This window comes from Danio rerio, chromosome 20 (assembly GCF_049306965.1).
Source record: "Danio rerio strain Tuebingen ecotype United States chromosome 20, GRCz12tu, whole genome shotgun sequence".
In the NCBI taxonomy this organism is placed as follows: domain Eukaryota; kingdom Metazoa; phylum Chordata; class Actinopteri; order Cypriniformes; family Danionidae; genus Danio; species Danio rerio.
Window position 1 is genome coordinate 20,610,001 of NC_133195.1, and position 25,695 is coordinate 20,635,695.

A 25,695-nucleotide genomic window follows, 5' to 3' on the forward strand; every position below is an offset into this window, starting at 1 on the left:
TTATTATGATGTGGATAAAACATGATTAGATTAGATCTGTTTTTTTTTTAAAGATGCCACCATTTTTGTAACTTTTAATATGTAATAATGTTTCACAAATTATTTTCTTTCCTTTTTATGTTTTTCTTAGCATTCCCTGTAATCTTGGTAATGATGTCCGTGTATAATGCATGCATTATTTTGCTATATAGTGTATATTGAACCATTTTGTTAGGTTAATAATAGATCCAGTTTGTTTATGACTCTTTCTGGAAATTTTCCAAGCATGTGCTCTATGGATTCTTTGAAAGGAAGCTGAAGCCTCTCTAATTACTGAATTTCCACTTGGAAGGAGCACACTGATTAACCGCATGATGAGACACTTTAAACCATGAGGATAGAGATAAACTACTATAACAGTTTTTTGTTATCAATCATAAGATGGGTAAAAATGGTACTGTATATTCTCATTCACTTAAATAGATCATGTTTTATCCACATTATAACAATTAAAGGTGTCCAAACATCCACAAACTTAATCTTAAAAAGAGTAGTTTAGAGTTCTGAATAATTTAAAAGGCTGAAAAAAGTATGTATTGCTTTTGTAATGTTCTCTTTTCCTTTAATTTACTGGTCACACTTTATTTTGATGGTCCGTTTGTTGTATTTAAAGGGCACCTATGGTGAAAAATAAAATTTTCAAGCTGTTTGGACAAACATATGTGTAGGTATAGTGTATAGACCGTCATATTGGGGTGATATAAACACACCCGGTCCTATTTTCTTTTTTCAACACAAACACGGTAGACCAATTGGATCGGTTTTGAGATCGACCACAACTTGACGTAGGAGTGTGGTCCCCCCACCCACCATTATTGATTGACAGGCACGCATAACCATATCCTCAGTTTGTTGTTTCATATCCGCCATTTTCAGTGTGTGAGTCAAAGCGATATCACCAACGAAACACCCTTGCTCTATTTTTGGATGTAAGTCTCATTGGGCTCAACACAAGATCAACAGATCCATGATCGCTCTCATCGCCGCCATTGTTTGTAACTTTAGGTAGGTTTTCAAACGTGTACTTTTTATTGCTTTTTCCTTAAACTTAAGCCGTTTGTATTTCCGGCGGTCTCAGAAGCTCCCTGTCATCTTAGCTAGCTGCGGCTGGAAAGTGCAAGCGCATTGCCTCAAGTGCGCATCCCTCCATTGGAAATAACAAACTTGCCTTAAGCAGGTCGCACACCAGAATGGCTGCTCGGTGACAACGCAGCGCCATGCATTTTAGAATTCTAAACATAGGTTTCTATCAGGGTACACAGACCGGCGGCACAAGTCAGCGGCTGTCCGCAGCACCCAGCCACGAGTCAGGCCACTGTTCATATTTCTGCCGCACCACAGAGCCCCATCTGAATAGTTTCATTTTGAATAACATGCAAATGTGCACTTTTGGTGTGCCGTATCGCGGCTCTGAGCGGCGCATCCGTTGTGTGACGCCCTTTAGTTTTAGCCTCAGTCAAAGTTAATTCAGTGTGTGTGGTTATTAGTCTCGGTGTACAAGCTCGGAACTTTAAACTAGCACACAGGCTGTAAAACTATACAAAGACACAAATGATTTTGTAACTACCACTCTGACACATTCTGCCACATCAGGAATATTGATGCCTTAACAGTAGTCTCTGCTTGGTCTGTGTCCAAGTCGTACATTTACGGCTGAATGCTGGTTCTCTCACTTATGTAGCTTCTCTCTGTCTGCCTGTCTGTTGCCATACACAAAACGCGGGAGCTCTTGGCTCCGCCCTCTCATTAAGTTGGGCGCGAAGTCAAAAGTAATTTTCATGTGAAGCAAAACACCCCTAACACAACGACCTGTGTACATGCCCCCAAAATGACACTTTTTAACACAATATAATAAAAACATCTGAATTGCGCTTTGAACTGAACCTAAACTGGCACACTTTAGAAGAACCATAATATTAATAATAAATCTTTAAAAAGTGGTAAACTCTGTGCGCTTTAAGTTACATTGCATCTACATGTCAACTAAAGCCTGGTTTATACTTCCGCGTCAAGTGACCGGTGTAACCCACGGCGCATGCAACGCGCGTAGCTGTGCATTTATACTTCTGCGTGCTGTCTCTGTTGGTCTGCATTAACACTTCCGAAACGCTAGTTGGCAGTGAGGTGTAAATGTTCCTCTGTGTCGAGTTTCTTCGCTGTTGTTTTGCTTTTCCTGAACACTTCCTGGTTGTACAAGTGGCTCAAACTCGCTCATTTTGAGGCAGGAACCGGCGGACGTGCAACAACTTTAACTATGAGGTAAACAAAAAACAAAACTTTCCATCCGGAGCGCCGTAGCATACGCCGGCGTTTGACGAAGAAGTATAAATCAGCCTTAATTCGCATCAGATTATAAGTAGACTGTTAGGTTGGGGTTAAGGTTAGGGTTAGTGTAAGTTGACGTACTTGCAAAGTTTTTTATAGTGAGTTAAATTTCTGTTGAAGGAGCAGTATCAACAGATATTAAGCTGACAGTCTACTAATATTCAAATGGACTATCAAAATAAAGTGTTTTATTATTTATTTATTTTTAAAGAAGAAAATAAAATAGTTTGAAAATTTAGATGAACAGTTATGTCTGTCACGGACGTCCTTACAAGTCATGCTGACATATGCATATAGTGGTCAGTTTAAACAATATTAAGGAATAAACAGAATTCTCCCAATATTGCAAGTATTTGTTCATTCGTAATTTTTGTTAAAAGTTATCTCCATATTTTGGTCATTTGTAAATAACATCCAACCATTCAGACTCTTTGGAGGATCAAATAGTAGGCACTTGCTAGTTATAGTTTTCTTGCTCGATGCTAGAAGTACACTGGAAAAAAATTATGTGTGCAAAGTTGTTGCAAACAATTGATTGATTGCAAATCCAAGCAATCCTCTTTAAATATTTTTTTCAATATATCTTGTACTTGTCGTTCTTTTGTTATAAGTACTTGTCCTTCACTGTCATGTTGTCTGCTAAGTTAACCAAGTAAATTGTTGAAAAAGAGCAATCCATATCATCTTCAAAGGTATTTTGTACAACTTGTTTAATGTCCTGCCAGAAAGTCTTAATGGTTTAAGTCTTATAATCCTACACTAGTGGGTTTGCTACAGTTGCTCCTGTTTCTCCCACAGTCCAAAGACATGCAGTACAGGTGAACTGGGTAGGCTAAATTGTCCATAGTGTATGAGTGTGAATGGGTGTGAAAGTTTCCCAGAGATGGGTTGTGGCTGGATGGGCATCCGCTGCAAGAAACATATGCTGGATAAGTTGGTGGTTCATTCCGCTGTGGCAACCCCAGATTAATAAAGGGACTATGCCGAAAAGAAAATTAATGAATGAATGAATCTTACACTATTCCTAAGTAAATTAAGTGTGTTTGTGTATATGTTTTTTCTCATAGACTCGTAGTCTTATAAATATATTTCCTCTATTTTTGTCCTTTTAAGGAGGTGCGTGTCGTCTTGCTCATGCAATAACAGTATCATGGCAGCCTTTAAAGGTGTGTGGACTCAGGAATTCTGGCGGGCGGTTTCCGGAGAGTTTTTGGCCATGATAATATTCGTGCTGCTCAGTCTTGGATCCACCATCAACTGGGGAGCAAAACAGGAGAACCCTCCACCCGCCGACCTTGTCCTCATCTCCCTTTGCTTTGGCTTGTCCATCGCAACCCTCGTCCAGTGTTTCGGGCACATCAGCGGCGCCCACATCAACCCGGCCGTTACTGTGGCAATGGTTGCTACACGGAAGCTGAGTCTGGCGAAGGGTGTGTTTTATTTGTTGGCACAGTGTTTGGGGGCAGTAGTGGGAGCAGCCATCTTGTATGGAGTGACACCGGCGTCAGTGAGAGGAGGAATGGGAGTGACGTCTGTGAGTATTGATAAATACAATGAGAAAATTCTGCTAAAAATGGTTACTCTTTATTTTGATGGCCTGCCATGAGGCATTTTCTACTAGAGACCAGTGTTGGGGAAAGTTACTTTAGAAAGTAATGCATTACAATGTTGTGTTACTTCCCCCCAAAAAAGTAACTAGTTGCTTTACCTTAACCTTTGTGTTGAATTTGCGTTACTTTTCATTACCTGGCTGAGGCTTGATCTCTTTTAGAACTTGTCTTTGTGTTTTAAATAGAGGAGCTCTTCTATTAACAGCACACTATATAACCTACACCTACATTTACCTTTAAAAAAAACACATCATAAACTAATTATATTTCAGGATAATGTTATATGAGAACGTCCTTACCCCAGAGCTATACATGCCTTGCATGGTTTCCGCTACATTTATTGTTCCATGGCAGGGTCCCACCATGGCTACATTACAGCTTTTCATTCAAAACATTCAGTCGTGTGTGTTTGTTTTTTTTAATAGCGGGTTAAAATTGCACCAAAACGTATTAAAAGTTAAGTGAAATATAACAGCGCAAACTTTTCTGTAACCGTATTAGTGCTGTGCGTTATTTGTTTAATGCTTTAAGGTGACATGCTGACTGACTGACTGATTGACTGACAAGTGCATGATGCATGAGGCCAGCAAACACGATGTATAGCCGTTTCACTTTACTTCATGACGCATTAATACCGCTTTGTAGGTCTATTGGAGACATTCATAAATAATCCTAGCAAATCTAATAAATGTTGGAGACATACTTGTTACATAAACGCACTAAATCGCACTTCAGCAGCGTATATTTGAGAGCGCACAAGAAGATCTGCGCTTGAGCAGCGTATATTAAAGAGGGCTTGCAAGAAGTTTTGTGCACGAGCAGAGGAAATTGGCGCACAAACAGATTTGCATGCTCATAGGCTATTATATAAATGCGACCTCGACTTGTAATGCTGCGCTCAAGACATTTGTTATTGAAATAACACCACAGGTAGTTGGTAGATCTGTGTAAAAAAAAGGCCTGCCGCCACAGCTGGAAAAAAATCCTAGAGGAAACACTTATTTACAGATTATTAAAAGTTTAAAGCAATGTGTTTGCTACCTTTGTACTATTTGTCTTAAGTAAACTCACTGTCCATTGATACTGTAATCCCCTTTTCTTTTCATCGATGCGTTCCAAATAATAAACACACTCTTTCATTGGCAACGTGATTCATTGTGAATACTTTCATTTTAAATTTAGCAATTTATTTTTGAAATCTAATTAATCAAACTAAAAGTAACACATTTTTTAAAGTAACGTGTTACTTTACTCGTTACTCGAAAAGTAATATTTAACTTGTGTTACTTGTAATGCGTTACCCGAACACTGTTAATGTTAATAATTAGTTATTTTGGCACAGCATTTCTGTTAGGTTAGGGTTATGATTAGTAAAATTTGTTTACAAAGTTCATCACAGTTATTAGATGAAAAAAAAGAACATTTTAGACAAAAAGTCTCAAATGACTGCTAGTTCACAGCTGTAAAGTTCAACAGAAGATCTAAAGCAGGCCCTTTTTTCTACTTTTTAACACTAAAGAAATTCTAAGAAAAACAATTTTCAAGGGCATTGTGAACTTGTTCTGTGGTCCACTTACACTATTAACAAGATATTTACAGAAAAAAATCAGAAACAGACTGTTCTGTTTAGTTGGAACTCATTAATCAGAACACACTGTTTGGATAGATGTGGATATTTGTACACTGTTTTAAAATATTTGTAAATGAACAGTATTTTGTTACTTGTTTTGTTTGGATTCATTTATGTTTTTGAATTGCATTATGGCTCCTTGATTTTTCCTTTAACAACTTTTGTCAAAAAGTGAAAAGGTATGTTTTAATTAAAGTAATATATTTTCTGGGTTGGTATAAGAAATACTGGTAATAACCTGCCAGTACTTTTCTATTATTTTTCAAAGACTTAATTTTATAAATATATTATTGCTTATATATTGTTTGAAACTACTAAAATGTCAATATAAGTTAAACTGTAGATTTTCAACATCAAAATTATAGACAGAGCAGAAATCAAGGTGCCATAATGCAATTCACAACTATAAATAAACAAAAAAACTGTGAAATCATAAAATATGGAAACTGTTAATAAACGGATATTTTTAGAGTGTAGAATCAGAAGTGAATAATGTAATTAAGTGTCCACCGCTTTGATTGGCTAATAGTTTGCATATTTTATAAAAATTGAAAGTTGTAAAGAACAACTGTGTGTCTGTCGCTGTAAGCTTTTGAATTTATGTTTGACAGCCTAAAAGCTGTCATGAACATGATGAACGCTGCTGTTGTTTATGTAAAAAATGCATGCTACTCAATAATATACAAATCAAATAATCTAATACACAAATGAGTAGTTACAAAGTATTAAAAACTATTACTGTATATGGTGTGACATTACTGTTCTGTTCAGCAATTCTAATCTTCTTAAATTAATTTTAAAAATCTAATTAAAAAAAATATTAAATATATTGATGTATTATAAGTATACCATTTATATAATTTAATATTTTATTAAAACAATGAAAAAAAATGTGTGCCTTCTTTGTAAACAAATCTGGGGTTAGGAGAATTTTGATATCTTTCTTCATGATCCCTGTTAAAAGAAGTCCTGAGTCTTTTTTGCTTTTGCTTTTTTTTTTTTTTTAAACCCCATTGACATACATCATAGGGTTATAGTAATAAAATTTGTTCAACAGAAGAAAAAAATATATATATAGGCTCACCTGAACAAGTGATGGCTGAATTTTAATTTAAATTTTATGATTCTTTTGACACATTTTGTTTTTGCACTTGATTAATGCAGCCTTTAAATGTTATCAGACATTTTCCACATATAAAGTTGTGATGCTTTTTAAATTCAAGTGCTTTTTTTGTTACCTGTCAGAAAAAAATTAACTATATTTGTGCTAATCTTCTTTTGTGAAACATAAAATGTGCTGATAATGATATATGAATATATAAAATTGCATTAATTTAACGACAAGACGAGGGGATGAAGCAAATACAATAATACAGAATAGCAGTCACAGCAGTTTCTGCAAATGTTCATAGCCCGTCCAGCTCAGAAACTCAGGTATTTACAATTATTTCGACAACATGTGAAGGCACTAAAAACACATCAACCATTAGTACAGCATTCAGTAACTAAGCAAGAATCAAGCATTTCACATTAGTAAGAACACTAAAATATAAAAATAGTCAAATGCTGTTGGAAAGTGATTAAAGAACGCTGGTGTCATTGAAGTTACTGGAATTTAAATAACTCGCTGTCTCCCCCTGCAGGTTAATGAAGAGATCTCCGCTGGTCATGCTATTGTGATAGAGCTCATAATCACTTTCGAGCTTGTTTTCACTGTCTTTGCTACCTGTGACCCCAAGCGTAATGATCTCAAAGGTTCGGCAGCACTGGCTATTGGTCTGTCTGTGTGCATCGGCCATCTCTTTGCGGTGAGTATGTCCTCATTTGCATCATTATAAAATGATATTAATCGGAAAAAAAATGCTTGTTTTGTATAAAATTTTAAATAAGATGAAAGGCAGTAATTAACATCCTACAATATCAAGTCCATTTTTAGGACAAGCTTGAAGATCTTGATCCTACAAATATTAGTCTCTTGAGGTGTATCTGCTTAGTTTCCCTTTGGAGGGTTTGTAGCTTAACTACAATCCCAAGTGATGGTGTTATTTCCATGCCAATAGTCCCAGCAGAAACTGCAGATGAGGTGTTTATGGAAGCTCATTTGTGTTGCTAAGGATGTTGGCATGAGACCAGGATGGCCTCTACATGCACTCGTGTATTTAGGCCTGGCACAGATACAAACACCATTTAAGAGCCTTTAGAGGGGATTTGTGATTTAAAGAGATAAACCACTGTCATTGGGCTCACTCATCATATGTTTTTTGATGTTTCAGTGTTTGCTTTTCTTTTTAAAGGGATAGTTCACCCTAAATGAAAATTCACTCACCATTTACTCTCCCTCAGGTAGTTCCAAACCTTCTGAGTTAGCTTTTTCGCCTTTTTTCAAAATAGTTTGAGGCCAAAATTGAAATCAAGATTGATTTTTTGATAAATTGCACAGCCCTAGTTGGCACAACCCTCTATTCAAGCCGGGACTCAAACCAGCAACCATCATTCTGTGAGGCAATCGTCTTAACTGCTTAACCATCGTGCTGCCTAAACTAAAAATGCTTTAATAATATAATAAACTAACCATCAGTTTTAGCATCTGTTTTCTCAGAAATTTCTTGAGGAAAATTCCACATTTTTTAATGAATTTTTTTATTCAACATTCTTGTAGTTCCTGTGACTTTATTTAGTATGTTCTCTTCCTGTAACAACACACTGTAAAAACGTTTGTGCCAACTCTTTCAAAAAAAGAGTCAGCTGAACTAAAGCTTTTAGTTAGCTTAACTTTTTCAAGCATCTGAATTTAAATAGTACAAATATGTGCAACTGAAAATAAATACTTTTTATGAATATTTAACAAAAACCAAGCATGCTTACCTACTTGTTTTTAGTTTTTGGGCCTTTTTTGTGCGTTGGGGAGGGTTTTGGATAATTCAAGTGTATCTGGCAATAATGACTGTCATATATACAATGTAATGTTGTGGTGTGTTTGTCTGAGGTTCTTCTCAGATTCCTGCTTTGGTAAAAAATTTATTTGCAGACTTGATTTTTAGTATTAAATGCACCATGGTTCATTAGTGAAACCATTAGTCTTCCTGATTCATTTAAAGTAAGTTGTGGTGGCTCAGTGGTTGGCACTGTAGGTTTACTGCAAAAAAAAGTCACTGGTTTGAGTCATTTGGCATTTCTGTGTGATGTTTGCATGTTCTTTCTGTGGTTATGTGGGTTTTCCCCGGGTGCTCCTGTTTGCCCAAAAGACATGCTGTGTATTGATTTGAATATATAAAAATGGGCGTACACTAAAAATAAATCACTATTTGTTCAGCACGCTGTACTTTTTCTGTCATATATACACTAAGAATATCGCTAAAATGTTATGTCTACATGTTTAACAAAGTTTTCTGGACAAACATTTTTGTGTTGAACAGGAATGTTGATATTTAAATAATTTGCACATGTGTGACACAACGATCGAAAACAAAGCTTGATTATTTGTTGCTTGTAGGAGGGGTGACACTGTGGAGCAGTGGGTAGCACAGTCGCCTCACTACAAGAAGGCTTCTGGTTCAAGCCTCGGCTTGGTCAGTTGGCATTCCTGTGGGTTTCCTTCGGGTGCTCCGGGTTCCCCCACAGTCCAAAGACATGCGGTACAGGTGTCTGAATGTGAATGGGTGTTTCCCAGTACTGGGTTGCAGCTGGAAGGGTATCCACTCTGTAAAACATATGCTGGATAAGTTGGCGGTCCATTCCACCGTGGCGACCCCTGATGAAAAAAGGGACTAAGCTGAAGGAAAATGAATGAATGAAGTAGTAAGTTTGTGTTTGTCATTTGTAAGTAAATTTATGAAAAACAGCATGATATGTTAATTAGTACTAATTACTTATTTTGCAAATTTGAAAAAAATCACCCTCTAAACAGAAAAAATGAATTGACTCAATAGCATTAAATGTCGCTTCAGTTGATGTGATAAGAATATCTTTATTAGTAAAATGCAATAATCAACATTGCAAGAATAAACAAAATTATGTTAGCTGAATAAAATATTGTTACTGAGAAGAACTAAAAAACAGTTGTTGAGACAACTCAAAGTTCTTACTTCATCAAGTTGCTTGTTTTTTTATGTTTTCTCTACAATTTATTTTTACAGTGTAGTAATAATAATAATAATAATAATAATTCCTTACATTTATATGGCGATTTTGTGACCACTTAAAGGCTTTACACATAGGGGGAATCTCATCCACCACCAGTGTTCAGCATCCACCTAGATGACGCAACGACAGCCATTTTGCACCAGACCGCACACCACACACCAGGTGAATGGTGGAGAGGGGACAGAGTGATGAAGCCAATCATGATATAGGGATGGTAAGAAGGCCATGATGGACAGTGGCGAGTGGGCAAATTTGCCGGGGTAAAACCACTACTCATTTTTCGAAGGAAATCCTGGGATTTTTAAAGACCACAGAGAGTCAACGTCTCATCCAAAAGACGGCGCTCACTGAGCAGTATAGAGTCCTCATCACTATACTGTGGCATTGGGACACGCACAGACCGCAAATTGGGCGCCACCTGCTGACCTCACTAACACCACTTCCGGCAGCAACCTAAATTTCCCAATGTGGTCTCCCATCCGGGTACTTACCAGACGCAGCCCTGCTTAGCTTCAGTGGGCGACCATGTAAGAGTTGCAGAGAGCTAGCTGTTGGCTGTAGTGTGTATGCATGAGAGAGTCTATTTTTGTATTTAAGTTCACTAAACTTAAACCATGTCCATTGCACTTTAATTATAAAGTTCTATCAACACCATTCTTAATTACTGTGACTTATATATTTAAGGTAACTAAGCTTGGACCACGTCCATTACACTTATATTGTCAAGTCATGTCAACTTTAACTTGAGTCAAGACAACTTCATCGTTTAAGTAAAGTATAATTAAAATTTTAAGGCAGCACGAACGCTTATTTTAAAGTTGAAAGAACAACAAAAAAATGTAAAGTGCAGCAATAATAAACACTTGACATCCGCGTCTGATTACTTTGTCAAAAAAGACATTCATAAGGAGCTGGTTTGTGATAAAAATATCAAAATGTATTAATTTACTAATCATGCACTCGCATAAAAGTGTTCTAAGGTCATAAAATTGTATTGCGCAACCCAGGAACTGGATGATAATACATTCATTTATTCATTTTCTTTTTGGCTTAGTCCCTTTATTAATCTGGGGTTGCCACAGCAGAATGAACCGACAACTTATCCAGCATATGTTTAACGCAGTGGATGCCCTTCCAGCTGCAACCTGGGAAACGCCATACACTTCCATTCACACACATACACTATGGACAATCAAACTCGGAAGAGAAAATGCCAACTGACCCAGCCGAGGCTCGAACCAGTGATCTTCTTGCAGTGAGGCGAGAGCCCTACCCACTGTGCCACCGTGCTGCCCCTGGATGATAATAAATAATAAATAATCTGATCCTATAATCATAATTTGTGCTAAATAAAATAAAAATATTTTTGTGGCAAAATTAACATGGAACTGCAATGAGTTATATCTATTTGTTTTGGCACATATTTAATTTTGTTTTCAATCAAAGTTTGTTTGTGCATTTCAGATCCCGTACACTGGGGCCAGTATGAATCCAGCTCGCTCTTTTGGTCCCGCGGTCATCATGGTAAAATGGCAGGACCATTGGGTAAGATTTTCACAATATCTTCTGCTTGTAAATAAACATTACAGAGTTCTTTCTAGTTGCTTCATGGATATTCATGTGCGTAAAGGTCAGCAAGGCCTTTGCAACTGTGATTGATTAAAAGTGAACTTGACAAGAATCAGATTCGATGCCAGCACTTTTTTAAGACGAACATTTTGGCTTTGTTTTATTCTTGCAAAGGTGACTGAACTATATTTGGATCAAGATGATGTTTATCTCTGACCGACAACAGGCCTTTGGCATGAAGCTCAATGCTGTGATTAATATTCTATATATCAGTGTAGGGTGACTAGTCATCCATTTTGCTAGGACAGTCCTGCGTTACAGCTCTATTTTTAGTGTCCTGACTCCCAATGGGATCAAATTTGGTACTGTATATTCCTAAAAATCTGCACTTCACCTTCCCCTTTACTGAGTTTTGCACACACTTTGGGTTTGTTCTTTTGAAAGTGTGACAAACACACCAGACCCAAATAAGCTTATGCATTCAGTTATTTCTAAGGTTATAGAGTTGGATTCTCATGCAAATCACAGACCAAGTGGTAAAAGTATTAGCATGTACTGCAGTGAATTTCTTTGTCTAAATTTGTACTTCTGGGTTGAAACCTGTTCTATAAATCTTTTTTGCTCTAGACGTTTCTATTTCCATGACGACGTAACCTAAACAATGTATCTGTTTTGAATAAACACACATCATTAGATTATGTGTAAAATGACTGTTGCGGCGGGCACACATCAGTGGGTATTTTACAAATGGCAAATGTTTTGTTTTGAGTTGTCAAATATCCGGAACTCAAAACAAAAATTGGTATTTGATTGAAAACACTGATACTGTAAGTTAAGATTTTTTACAAGGTGTGACGGTTTGGTCACTGAATGACTTCAGTCCAATGTTTCTTAAATGTCAAGACATCATACACCCAGTGCAATGTGATGCCAAACACAATGCATGTGTTTTTTATTAGTTTGAGCCCAGCACAGGTATCATTTTCACATACTGGGCTACGTTGTTTAAATAGCAGCTTTATTTGGGCTCAGTTGTATGCCCATTGACGTGCTAATCTGAAATAGAGATGCGTTAAGGTTCGTTGTTGGTGCGAACTGAAATAGGCTGCTCTATTGACCGACAAAAAGCTGGTCTTAGGTCAATGTTGCAAGTTTGAATTTTTCATTTAAGTTTAGTGATATATGGGTCCAAATTGTGCATAGAATGTGCTTATTACACACACACAGGGATGTAAAGTCACTTGTAAATATCTTAAAATCTGACAATTTTAAGGATTAAAATGTAAAATATTATTATTGTCTGGATAAATATAAAATCTGCCTTCTCAGGAGGCTTTGGTGAAATCCGTAGATGATCTGCTTTTGCTTTAAACCCATGTACAAGCAATATCTGTTTCATTGCTAGGGAAGCATTCAGTTTTTCTGCTTACAATGTCCACCATGTAAACAGCGAGCACGCAATGGTGTGACTGCAACTCACTCTTAAAGGGAATAAAACATTTGAAAAATTGAAATTTTTAATTGGTTTAATCATTAAACTGTAATGCATATTACACCAAAAACACTGTTAATTCATTAAGAGACTTCAACAGTGCCAAACATTTTTTTGCATCCTTATAATAGCAAAAGTGGATTCAGACATTTCCTAAGTGCACTGTGCTGTGAGATATAAACCATGCTCTTAGAATATGCCAAGAATATGTCAAGACCTTTGCCCTGTTCAGAGCTGAAGTGATGATAAATTCCTGCTGCAGTGATGAACTGACTTCCCATTAATTTCCTCAACATTATTCTGTCCTCTTGTTCAATTTGTCTTGCGGATCACCGGCAAAGAGTGAAAGAGTAAAAGAGTGAGTGGCATTTTTAAGATGCAATATTTTATAAATCAGAGATTTGGAACTTGCCTCAACACACCTGCCTGGGTGTTTCAAGTGTATCTAGTAAGAGCTTGATTAGCTTGTTCAGGTGTGTTTGATTAGGGTTGGAGCGAAAATCTGCAGAACACCGGCCCTCCAGGAACAAGTTTGGTGACCCCTGCATTAATTAGTTAGGTGGAATCTCCAAACTTTTCTTTGATTTTTTCCATGTTTTCCGGAACCGGTTGGGCAAGAAGTAACAGCTGTTCTTGTACCCAGTTTGGTTCTTGGTATCATTGCTGTCAGCCATGATACTTCACCTCTATTTATAAAAAAGGCTGTTTTTATGCATTTTCACTAATTGATTATGAGAAACACACATATGAGGTTGGCAATTAGCTGAACTCATACTGGTTTAATTAGTGACACTTGGCCTGCATTTAAAAATCTTTATTTAAATATTCTGTAGCAATATTGGAATTTTACAACCTTCACTAAAGGGCAGTAAGTTAAAGCAATAGTTCTTACAAATTTTTTATTTACCTCATCATTTACTTTCATCCATGTGATTTTAAACCTTTGTGAGTTTCTTTTTTTCTGTTGAAAACAAAAAAGAAACAAAATATTAAATACAATTATAATGACAAAATTTCAATCTCTGTTTCAGTTGATAAAGCTCAATTAAATTGCATTAAACTAGTTAAGTTATATCTTCATATCTGTCATTGCTATATACTAGTTAAAGATAGCCCGAGTTAGTACATTTACATGTACTAATGTAATAAGCAAAGAGGCTATTATTGTGTTGAAGAAGACTACAGTCAACGCCTCTTAAATAAAACTATACATCATCCTAAAATGTTTAGGCCAATTGTCAGCCAAACCACAGGATCTAATTCAACACGGTGGTAACTCCAAACACTTAGACATACCAAAAAGCCTTATAAAAAGCAGCAGAACATTATAAACAAACAACTCTTGCTTTACATATGAGCAAAATCACAAACTCATCCAATAACATTTAAAGGAATAGTTCACCCTACATGAAAGTTACCCCATAATTTACTTGCCATCTAATGCAGGGGTGTCCAAGCTCAATCCTGGAGGGCCGGTGTCCTGCTGAGTTTAGCTCCAATTTGCTTCAACACACCTGCCAGTAAGTTTCTAGTCTATCTAGTAAGAGATTGATTAGATGGTTCAGGTGTGTTTGATTAGAGTTGGAGCAAAACTCTCCGGGACACTGGCCCTTCAGGACCGAGTTTAGACACCCCTGCTCTAATGTATATAGCTGCGTCCCAAATCACAAACTTATGCACTATTCTATGCCATTTTGTAGTACAAAATGTGTAAGTAGTGTGTTCACACTGAAAACTCTAAAAATAATAAGTGCACTTTAATTACCCGGATGATGCACTTATTCAGCCGCTAAAATGAAGTGTGGAATGATGGACACTTCACGCACTCAACGACCGCAGGTTTGCTTACGTAGTGGAAGGGGCGGAGCGATCGGACGCACATGTTGAATAACTTTATTTATTTTGGATGGTGAAAGCAAAATTCTCCTACGAGAGTGATTATAGCGCCTCCCGATGGTGAATGTGGCAATTCTCACGTCAGGTATTATTTGATTATTCGGTCGTTTATTTCACTGATTTGGCAACCGTCAAACGTCATCAGGGAAACGGTTTGAATTTCCGCTTAGTGAAAAAACATTAGTGTGCCATTTGAGACGCCACTACCTACATATACTATCCTGTTGAGTGTGTAAGTGCATAAGTACATAGTGCATGAGTGCATAGTGTATAGTGTGCCATTTGGGACGCAGCTTGTCTTTTTTTTTTTTTTTTTTTTTTTTGTCAAACAGAATCAGAGTAGTTTTTAATCTTTTATTTTATCCTGGCTTCTCCAAACTAACACATACACTGCCAGGGGGTAAACGCATGTCTTATGAAGTGGATCAATGTGTTTTGAATGCATAAATATTTTACATTTAACATTTTTAATCTCCAATCACTGACTTCTGGCGGCAGCCAACTGCATGTTTTGCGTGACTGACATATATGTCATACAAAATATTTCTGCTACAAAAACACATTGATCCTCTTCATAAGACATGCTTTTACCATCTAGCAGCTTATGTCTTCATTGATTTTTGCGCTTATGAAAGTTTCAAAATAAAAGTCACTAACCAACAGCATTCAAGCAGCAGGATAACATTTAAAACTACTCTGACTGTGTTTGTCTGACAGAATAAAGTAATATACACTGATAATGGCTTAAAGATGAATAAATTATAGGGTACATTTATTTTTTAGGTGAAGTATTCCTTTAATTTGAACAATTACTCTCCTTTGACCCCTTTTACTAATCACGTCTAAAATTGCATCGAAAGTGCTTTCTTCAACAAGTTCAACACGCTCCACAGCTTGCGCTTCCCTGACTCCTGCCATTGCTAAGCCACCTCAGCTGTGCTGCCCGACACAGAATCAAATTCAGTTATGGATTTCAACTGCCTAAAAACACTTACTGTAGACTTATTAGTAGAGTATAGATTTATTTATAATAAGAATAAGATTTTTTTATTGAGAATAGAAAAAGGGGTGCAATATTTGTTTGCATCCCTTTCTTAAAAAATGTCTAGACGTTTCTAAACATTAACGTAAAAACTGAATTATGCTTACCAGTTATTTCAAGCTCCAACTCAATGTATGTATCTGCATGCGTTTTTCCCCTTATTGGAGAAAAGCTTGGCAAATCATAAGTTTCAAGATATCCCTGAACCGCAATTATAAGCTGTTCATCCATGCTCTAGTAAAACCAAAAGTGTGAAGCTGATTGGTCAGTTCTTGTCATGTGACTTACCAACGCAATCTCACTGCAATTTGTAACTTTTTGTTTTAGTGGCTAATTCATATGAATTCATACAATCCATTTTTTTTTAATTTAGTACAATTTTCTCATCACCCAATGACGGTTGGGTATAAGGGTGGAGTTGGAGGCCATGCTCCCTTATTATAATCGTACAATTTTTTTCGACTAAAATCGTACAAATCCTTACGAATATTATCAGGCTGGACTTGCTGTGTGCTTATGGCATTTCAGATGTTTTTAGTTGGCATGCCTAGAAAACAAATGTGTTTTTTCCATTGAAATTGGCAAACTTACACGCTCAAAAGATGCCAAATGTAAAAAGGTCCATTTTACACTTAAACAGAAAACCATCGTGTGAACTAGAAGTTTGTTTAAAAAAATCTTACCAAGTTTCACTTAATTTAAAGTAAGTGTTTATTTGAAGGTGGCAACATGATATCACCCTCTAAAATGTTGCTATGATTAGCGAGACTCCTCCCCTATCACTCAATCACTGTGGGCATATTAAATAAGAATCAAGTTCAAGGCCGGCCCACATTTACTGCTGTTTAAGAGAACGCATAGTAGTAAAATAAACATTTTGTTTATGTCAAACAGGACCAAGCAGTGACTTTCAAACTTAGAGTCTGTGTGAAATCAAAATGTACTATGTTTATTCGCTAGCACACATTGTTATTCTTTAAGTTAACAATTTATCCATGCAAGTTAATCTGCTGAAAAATATTTTTACTTTGAAAATCTTCAATCAAAGTCTTACCATTTGAGTAGCGTCTTTTCTCTTGACGTCAATTTGACGGCTTCAGCCACAATATTCTAAACCACGCTCCTCTTACCATTAGTTTGCTATGAGTGAATGACAAACAAAAGAAAGCCCACCCCTCAATATTCAGTTGAGAGTGCATTAACATACTGTACTGAAATTAAAGTCATAGAATCTTTAAACATATTAAAGGTCTGTTTTCTAATATTAATCTTCACTATACAGTATATTTCTATATCTGTGTTTTGAGTAAAACAAAGACTTGCCAAAATTCTCAGTGGAATACAGACCCATCAGTCACAACCTTTCCTGAACCGTTGTATAGTATGACACTCTCAATCCTGCAATCCGATGCACTGAATATCAATCCTAAAAACTTTTGGTTTTGAAATGTCATTCCATTTGAAGCATTTGACAGCAGTCAGAAGCCAGACAGATGTGGCATTGGAAATAACGGCGGTACATGAGACTGGCTGCTCTGCATATGAGTGTTATGTGCCGTCTAAGTGACTGCTGCTGTCAACACGCTTGATTCAGGGTCTCCTCTCCAACGCTGTAACATTAGAAAGGTCAAAACATTTCTTTCATGCAGTGTTTACCACACTACACATAGTATCTGAGAGATTATGAATGAAAGAAATGTTGGAGCCACATGAAGGCCATAGAGCTTCTGTTACACTAGTGAGAGCCGCTGGTCATCATTATACTGTATATTTAATAGTTTGGAGATAATGAGAAGAATAAAGTGAGATGCAGTTTATGATGCAGGCTTTTTAAGCATGGACGTGGTGTTGTTCAGGGTTGTAAATGTATCTGGTGTTTGCTGCGGTCGCGCCTGCTTCTATTTCTGTCATCACAGCAGTTAGTAATTTAATTTTGGCACTGTTTTAGAGTCGATATCTTTCTCACATTGATAACATGCATATTTCAGGCAAAACACAGATTATTTACTGCACTGACAATATAATGAGAGAAGGTAAATAAATACTTTTTACTGAGGAATGCATTCATATTCGCAAAAAAAGCAGTGGGTTAAACATCTGTAAGAATTTTCGAAATACTTATAAGTTCAATGACAGTTTTAATTGTTTAATTAATTTAAAATATTTAAAATATATTATTTTAAATTATCTCAAATGTAGAATTTATATTTCTTTAAAAAATACCTTTTTTAATTATTTAGCATAACATTTTTTTCTAACCTCTAAAATTGTATCCAGTTAAAACCAGTAAAATTGTACACAGTGTTTCTTAGATAAACATATTAAAATAAATGTTTTATTCATTCATTCATTTTCTTGTCGGCTTAGTCCCTTTATTAATCCGGGGTCGCAACCCATCTGTGAAACATTCACACAAACACACATACACTACGGACAATTTAGCCTACCCAATTCACCCGTACCGCATGTCTTTGGACTTTGGGGGAAACCGGAGCACCCGGAGGAAACCCACACGAAGGCAGAGAGAACATGCAATCTCCACACAGAAACGCCAACTGAGCCAAGGTTCGAACCAGCGACCTTCTTGCTGTGAGGCAACAGCACTACCTACTGCGCCACTGCCTCACCCCTAATTGTTTTATTATTTTATATTTTTTATTCATACTACGATCTCTAGTTTGAAAAAAGTCAGGAAAGTGAAAGAGTCCAGCTTTGGTTAGGTGTCAGTGTTGAGTGGTGAAAAGGGAAGGGTTTGCATTAAAAGGGGAGATTCATAGACAGATACACAGTGATTCGGAGAGCAGCATTTACAACGGATCTGAGAACGCTATCTAACTTTGCTATCTGAACTGTTGTAGTGATATTACTATAAACTTGGTAACTTCATTCATTTTCACAAAGGTATATCTTCAAAAGCTAAAAGAGTGCTGTTGACAATTATACTAACTTTGGCATCTGAATAAACATAAAGAACATTAATCACTTACCAAATTCTTAGGCCCTGTTTACACTGCCAGTTAAATGTGACCCAATTCCTATTTTTTGCTCATATGTGACACAGATCGGATCTGTTTTTTGACTGTGTGAACACAAAAAAAAGGCATGCATTAAGATATTTAGAGATCGGTTTCAGACCTCCTTAAAATGTGGAAATAAATTAAATATAAATCGGATATGTGACAATGCGACTGTCATGTAAACAGGCAGATTGAATTTATCGAGGCATTGCGTTTTGTACAACATTAAACTTGCGACAATGTGGTACTACTCCGCAGTTTAATGACGTAGAAGGAAGACGTGTGTGGAGATGCCGACGTGGTAAACAACAACAACAGAGGAAACATGGAGGAGGAAAGTGGTCAGTCGCCACAATTTGCTCCCACCAGACCTACACTCTCAGAAATAAAGGTACGTGAGCTGTCACTGGGATGGTAGCTTTTCAAAAGGTACACATTTGTGCTTAAAGGGTCCATATTGGTACCTCAAAAGTATATATTAGTACCTAAAAAGTTTAAGAGGAACGCTTTTGTACTTTTTAGTTACTAATATGTACCCTTGATTGATGATATGGATCTTTTCGGTACAAGTTTGTACCTTTTGAAAAGGTACCACCCCAGTGACAGCTCACAAATACCTTTATTTCTGAGAGTGTAAGATGTCTCTCGTACCCACAAATTCCTCTGAATGGTGAAGGACACTGTATATAAACCATAGGCGCATGCTGCGATGATGGCTCTTTCCCTCCTCCTCTGTCTCAAAAGCATTTTATAGTTGGGCGAACTTCACATATTTCTCAGAGCTAAAAGCAAGACAATTTCTTTCATCATGGCTAGGGTGGCGCAGATGCTAGAAGCGGCCTTTATGCATGCAACACGTTGTAAATTGTATGGCAAGTGTAAACACATGAATCAAATAGGTCACAATTAAAAGAACGTGTAAACGGATAGGCAAAACAATCAGATATAAGCAACAAATCGGAATCGTGCATCAAGACCTGACAGTGAAAAACAGGGCCTTAGAGACATGACAATCAACAAGAACTGGAATGGCATCTTTTTTTAAAACAAGACAAGTGGCAAATCCAAATTTCACCCCTGGAAGCAGACCATTGTAAGCTATCTTTTGCACACACACACAAGCTGTGCTCGCGTTGTGGGGAAATGTATGGAACTAATAATACACCAAAACAATCTGAATTTGAACTGTGTTTATTTTAATTATCAACAATTGTAATTTTAAAAATTTGATTTTTTATGCTGTTAAAAGTTTTTTGAATTTGAATTTCTTAATTTGAATTTCATAACTTAAATATTGAATGTCTGAAATAAAAGACAACTGAATTTTTCAAAGCTGAATTTTCTTTAGATGTATTTTAAACCAGGGGTGATCAACAGGGAAGAGTAGACGATCATAGTTAAATACAATTAAAATTTAAATTGTTTTGGCATATTATTAGCTTCATAGAAATGGAAACAACACTTTGTTTTGGCACACTTTAAAACGTAACACTGATGACCAATCTGTCTGAACATTTCTTCATCTACCGAATTTAATTGTGCTTGTTAACACCATTTGGACCATGCTTCTCTGAACTTTGTAACAACTAAAAATCAATGAAGCAATGAAGCTTGACGATGTTATGCATATTATTGAACTTGCATCTCATTCATACTCATAATATGGTTTAAAATAAATTTCAAATATTTCTTGCTAATACTTATGTTAACATAAATATAATTCAAAAAAATTTCTTGAAATTCTAAATCTTACAATTATTTAAAGTATTGTTTAATTGTTTTAATTTAATTTCATATCTTTAAAATGTATTAAAGAAAAGTTAAATTAGCTACACACTGATTCAAAATCATTTGAAAATATATAAATTAGTGCAAAGTCTTAAATATTTGTTGTTAATCTTAAATAATCATTATTTGCATGTTTTTGTCAATTATTAAACAATTTCAGTCATAAATAAAATTTTCAACTGATTGAATTTAATACAGTTGCAGCTGGAAGGGCATTCGCTGCATAAAAACATGTTCTGGATAAGTTGGCTGTGGAGACCCCGGATTAATAAAGAGACTAAGCCTAAAAGAAAATGAATAAATGAATTTAATACAGATATTTTGAATATTTAAAATATTTTAATAATTCTAAAAATACATTTTGGCAGAATATAAATATATATATATATATATATATATATATATATATATATATATATATATATATATATATATATATATATATATATATGAAAAGTTAAATTATCATTTTAAAGGTAATTATTTGTTACATTTATTTTTGGTCCAAACAATTACATTAACTTGATAACTCCTAAAAACTTTTTTTTTTTTCATTATTTTTTCCATTTATTTCCCATTCTTAAATCTTGAAAATTTTGGAGAAATAAAAACTCTCTTGACGGGGTGGTGCAGTAGGTAGTGCTGTCACCTCACAGCAAGAAGGTCGCTGGTTCGAGCCTCGGCGAGGTAAGTTCTCCTCGCTTTCGCGTGGGTTTCCTCTGGGTGCTCTGGTTTTCCCCACAAGTCCAAAGACATGCGGTGCAGATGAATTGGGTAAGCTAAAATTGTTCGTAGTGTATGTGTTTGATTGAGAGTATATGAGTGTTTCCCAGTGATGGGTTGCAGCTGGAAGGGCATCCCCTGCTTAAAAAAACATGTGCTGGATAAGTTGGTTGTTCATTCTGCTGTGGCGACCTCAGATTATTAAAGAGACCAAGGCGAAAAGAAATGGATGAATGAATAAATGTAAAACTCTCTCTCTCTTTCTCTCTCTCTCTCTCTCAGGTGTACTGGGTGGGCCCTTTAATAGGAGGAATCCTTGCTGCAGCTGTATATGAATACCTCTTCTGTCCTGACCCTGACCTGAAGCGCCGCTATGCTGACGTCCTCTCCAAGAGCCCCTTCCAGATGGAGCCATATCGAGTGGTGGACACAGACTCGTACCCCAGCGATCAGGCTCAGCTCATGGCCAAGCAGGCGGCACTCAGAGTGCTGGATTTGGAGAAGAAGGAGCGCGAGTCCACCGGAGAGGTGCTGTCATCCGTATGACTAGTGAGAAGCACTGAGGAGGAACAACAAAACACAATGCAATACATCCATCAGCTCAAAGAGACAGAGCTCATTTAGACTGCCACACAATAGCTTTGTTTCCATCCACATTGTAGAATTTGAAATAATAAAAAAACACTGAATGAAAATACCAAGATGCGCTTAAATTAAAAAAATCTTTTGATACTTTTTCAATAAATTAAATACTTTTTGTTTTTACGAATAAAACACATTTTTCCTTGATGTGCTTGAAAAAGGTCATGTGATTTGCCTTAAAAGATGCAATAAAACAGTGAACCAATCTCATCTTACACGCCACATAGGCTTTCATTCATATCCATGAGAATGACTGGAAGGGCAAGCTTATGCGACAAGTTTCGCATGTCACTGCATTGCAAAGTTCAAGCTTGGGGAACACTGACCTGCGAAATCACAATCACATCACGACAAATAGAAGATCAAAACATCACCTCTCTACACAGAAAGTCATATTTATCTAATCATTTATTTTTCGTCTAATCATTTTGTTTAATCCCAGCCCTTTTCGCAGCACCATACGCCAAAATCTAGTGTGACCTTAATTGTGCATACACTTGAGTGGAAGTCCATCCCCAACTTAATTTGTAGAGTTTTCTCCTAGAACTCTAACATAAGTGTTTCACAAATATCAAGCACTGCATAAAAAAATGTGAGATAACATGAGCAAATTTCATATTGCGTGTTTCTTCTGCAGCTCTTATAGACACAATTTTTTAATATGCAGAAAAGTTATTTAACTAGCTCAAGTGTAGCACACTAAGATAATTAACAGGGTTTCCCTATCATAAGCAATCACACTATCATACAATCATTTCCAAGAAAAAATGCTATAAATAATTTGAAAGTTCTACAGTAGCTTCCTTATTTCTAGATCCAACATCCCTCCGCCACCCAAATTCTGCATTTTTAAGAGACCACTTCCCTTTTCAAGTGAGGGGAGGGGGGGGAGCATTCTGGGAGTAAATTCGATGCTAAGGCGTCATTTCTTGACAAAGGAGCGGATTGGGAGTCTTTTCAAACTCAGAACTCTCTTTCTGGACAGCACACCAAATACACTTTCAGTTCTTATATTATCTGTGCTTGCGAACTCATTCAAAGAGAGAGGGTGCTCGCTGCAGAGCCATTTGAGGAGAGCTGAGCTCCAGCGAGGGGGAGCATGAGCTGTCGCTCCTCCTCCTGTAAGCTGTTTTAATGCGTACACCAACCCCACCCCTAACCCTACCCCCAGTGACATCACTCGTAGAAGAAGTGCAAAAAAGGTGGAGCTCAAGCTTAAGCTCCCCCTCGCTGGAGCTCAACTCTCCTCAAATGGCTCTGCAGCGAGCACCACTCATTAAAAGAAGATAAAGCAATTTCTCCAGCTTGATCCCAAGACTAAACATAACTATTTTGCATATTGGCGGAAAAGTGGCTAATTTGTAAAACAAAAAAGTGGCCACTTGTTCGCCATTATATAAAATAATTATACAAAAAAACATACAATATTTAAAAGGAGGTGTGTCCCCAAATCCCACCCCTGAACCCAACCCACATTGGAAGATGACAAATCGTACTAAAATGTACAAATAAGATCATACAAATTCATACGAATTAAATCAAAAATCAAAGAAATAGTTGTAGTTTATATGTTACAATAGTTTCCCAAAAATTTTCCATTTTTATTTTCTTGAACACATGGCATGGAAACAGTGTTTTATTCGCAAACATTTTATGTAAAATTGTAATTTTGCGCATAAAGTACAATCAAATTCACAGCTTTGGATGGAAACACAGCTACTGACTCTAATGCAAGACACTGTGGGTAAAAAACAAACAAACTAATAGTTATCACCATGGTAAAAAGTTGATTGATTACATTAAAATTTGCAAACATTTTTTTTTTGTATTACAAGTTTTCTAAAATGTTATGTTTGAATATGCATATAAGCCTTTTTCATTAAATCTGACCAAATTTGCATAAACTTGCAGAACAAAAATCAGCACATTGGGATTTGGGGAATCTCATTTTCAATCCATATAGAAAAGACTGCAAACTAGGGATGTCCCAAGTGATTTGATTTTGAGTATTTACCGATACCGAAACCCGATCCGATACTTCTATAATACATAACAAAAGATTAAAGAAGTGCGAAGAAACAGATCCAGGATGTTCCTTATGTTTTATTGAATTAACCTTATTTTAACATTCAACAACTCTGTTAACAAACAGAGAACTTCTGAATGGTAGCTTGAACAATCAAGTAAAAAAATAACATAGATTCTTCACCTTCGGACTTTAATGCAACAGTAAATTTACAAAATTATAATTTAAAAACAAGTAGCAGCTCAACTTAAAATACCCGGCAAGATTACATATCTCACAGTTCACTATGGCAATGCTGTCATCAACTTTATAATACCTCCAGACAGCAGACATACCTGCGCTTTCCGTTTAAGCTAATTTCGTGTTCTAATTTTCCGACATTTAACCAATAGCGTCTCTGCAACAAAGTGCCACCGCATAACTATAGATGTGTTAAAAATAATGAGAGCATACATAAATATTCGAGTCCTAATCGGGAGGTAACATCTAATTCCGATCGAGTCTGAAACTGTGTGATTGGGCCCGATTTCTGATCATGTGATCGGATCTGGACATCCCTACTACAAACAACCAAAAGCAAACAGTTAAAAATATCTGTATGTAGACTAAAATATGATATAATATAGTTTTTAAACTGATCATCAGGCTTGTTATACATAAATAAATCTCTCTGTGAAAACTTTCAGAATACAGATATGTTTGTATATAGTGCTTTATATAGATGTACGGCTCAGTGCAGGAGAAAAAAAAAAACTCATTTTGAGACTTAAAAAATACAGTATGTATTGCAATTAAAATGCTAATTAATAATATGTAATAAAAATTGGAAAAACACTTTATGAAAAGACAAAAAAGGCCCAAATATCCAAAATGGCAGATGTTTTAGCCCTCAGCGTCTTGCTTTAATAGTCATGGGTATGTTTAAAAGGCTCCTCTCTTCTCTGTCTGCCAGTCTCAGGCCATAGAGCTCCCATCAGGATATGAGAAGTGAACATCCTTTAGCAGATGCACCTCATCAGCTGCTGAATCAATAACTAAATGGGATTCTCACGTCTAAGCAAATGTAGCTCTTTTGTTTGGTGTACGGGTTATTAGCTGGCAGTCAGAGCTTGAGATTAGATCATCACTATAGTCATGCAGATCATTTTCCTTCTCAGTGCACTCGCTGTCAATTTAACCCCTTCTGGCCTTCACTTCTCCTTTTAAATAGAACGGAGGAGGATTGTTTTGAATTTTCTATGTTGTTTTTTTCATTATGAGTGTTGATGAATGAAATCTTTACAGTTGAAACTGTGAAGGGTTTTTGTTGTATATTTGAGCCTAAAATGCATGAGTTTTATGACTTTGTTTGTTACATAAAACACTTTTCATCATTTTCCCTTCAGCTTTAGTTGTACTGTTCTGCTAGTTCACAGCTGTCAAATCCAGTTCCTGGAGAACCACAGCTCTGCAGTTTAGTTCCAATACCCCGGATCACACTAATTGAGTCCTTTTGTTTTGTTTAAAACCTACAGGTAAGTGTGTTGAAGCAGGATTGGAACTAAAGAGCTGTATTTGGAACTGGATTTGACAGCTGAAAAGTAGTATAATGTTTTAGATTCCTTTTGAAGTATTTAGAAGCATTTATTTGATTTATTTAGTCCATATGCATGTATATTATTTTCCATTATTTAGACATATTAATGTATATTATTTTAGATATATGAATGTATATTATTTAGATTATTGTATAAAAAATGTTCCAATATTTAGA

At 36.2% G+C, this 25,695-nt stretch overlaps 1 protein-coding gene across 2 annotated transcripts in view; it reads left to right on the forward strand.

The window, feature by feature from the left end:
* The window catches only part of aqp4 (aquaporin 4), a 26,832-nt gene extending 1,553 nt beyond the window's left edge, over window positions 1-25,279 (forward strand). For both annotated transcript variants that reach the window (NM_001358313.1, NM_001003749.4), the window contains 5 exon segments: window positions 3,478-3,898; window positions 7,248-7,412; window positions 11,212-11,292; window positions 21,557-22,945; window positions 23,188-25,279. In NM_001358313.1, coding sequence (NP_001345242.1) covers window positions 3,478-3,898; window positions 7,248-7,412; window positions 11,212-11,292; window positions 21,557-21,898 — 1,009 coding nt within the window. In that variant the 3' untranslated portion in view covers window positions 21,899-22,945; window positions 23,188-25,279.
* Window positions 25,280-25,695: the final 416 nt, after the last annotated feature.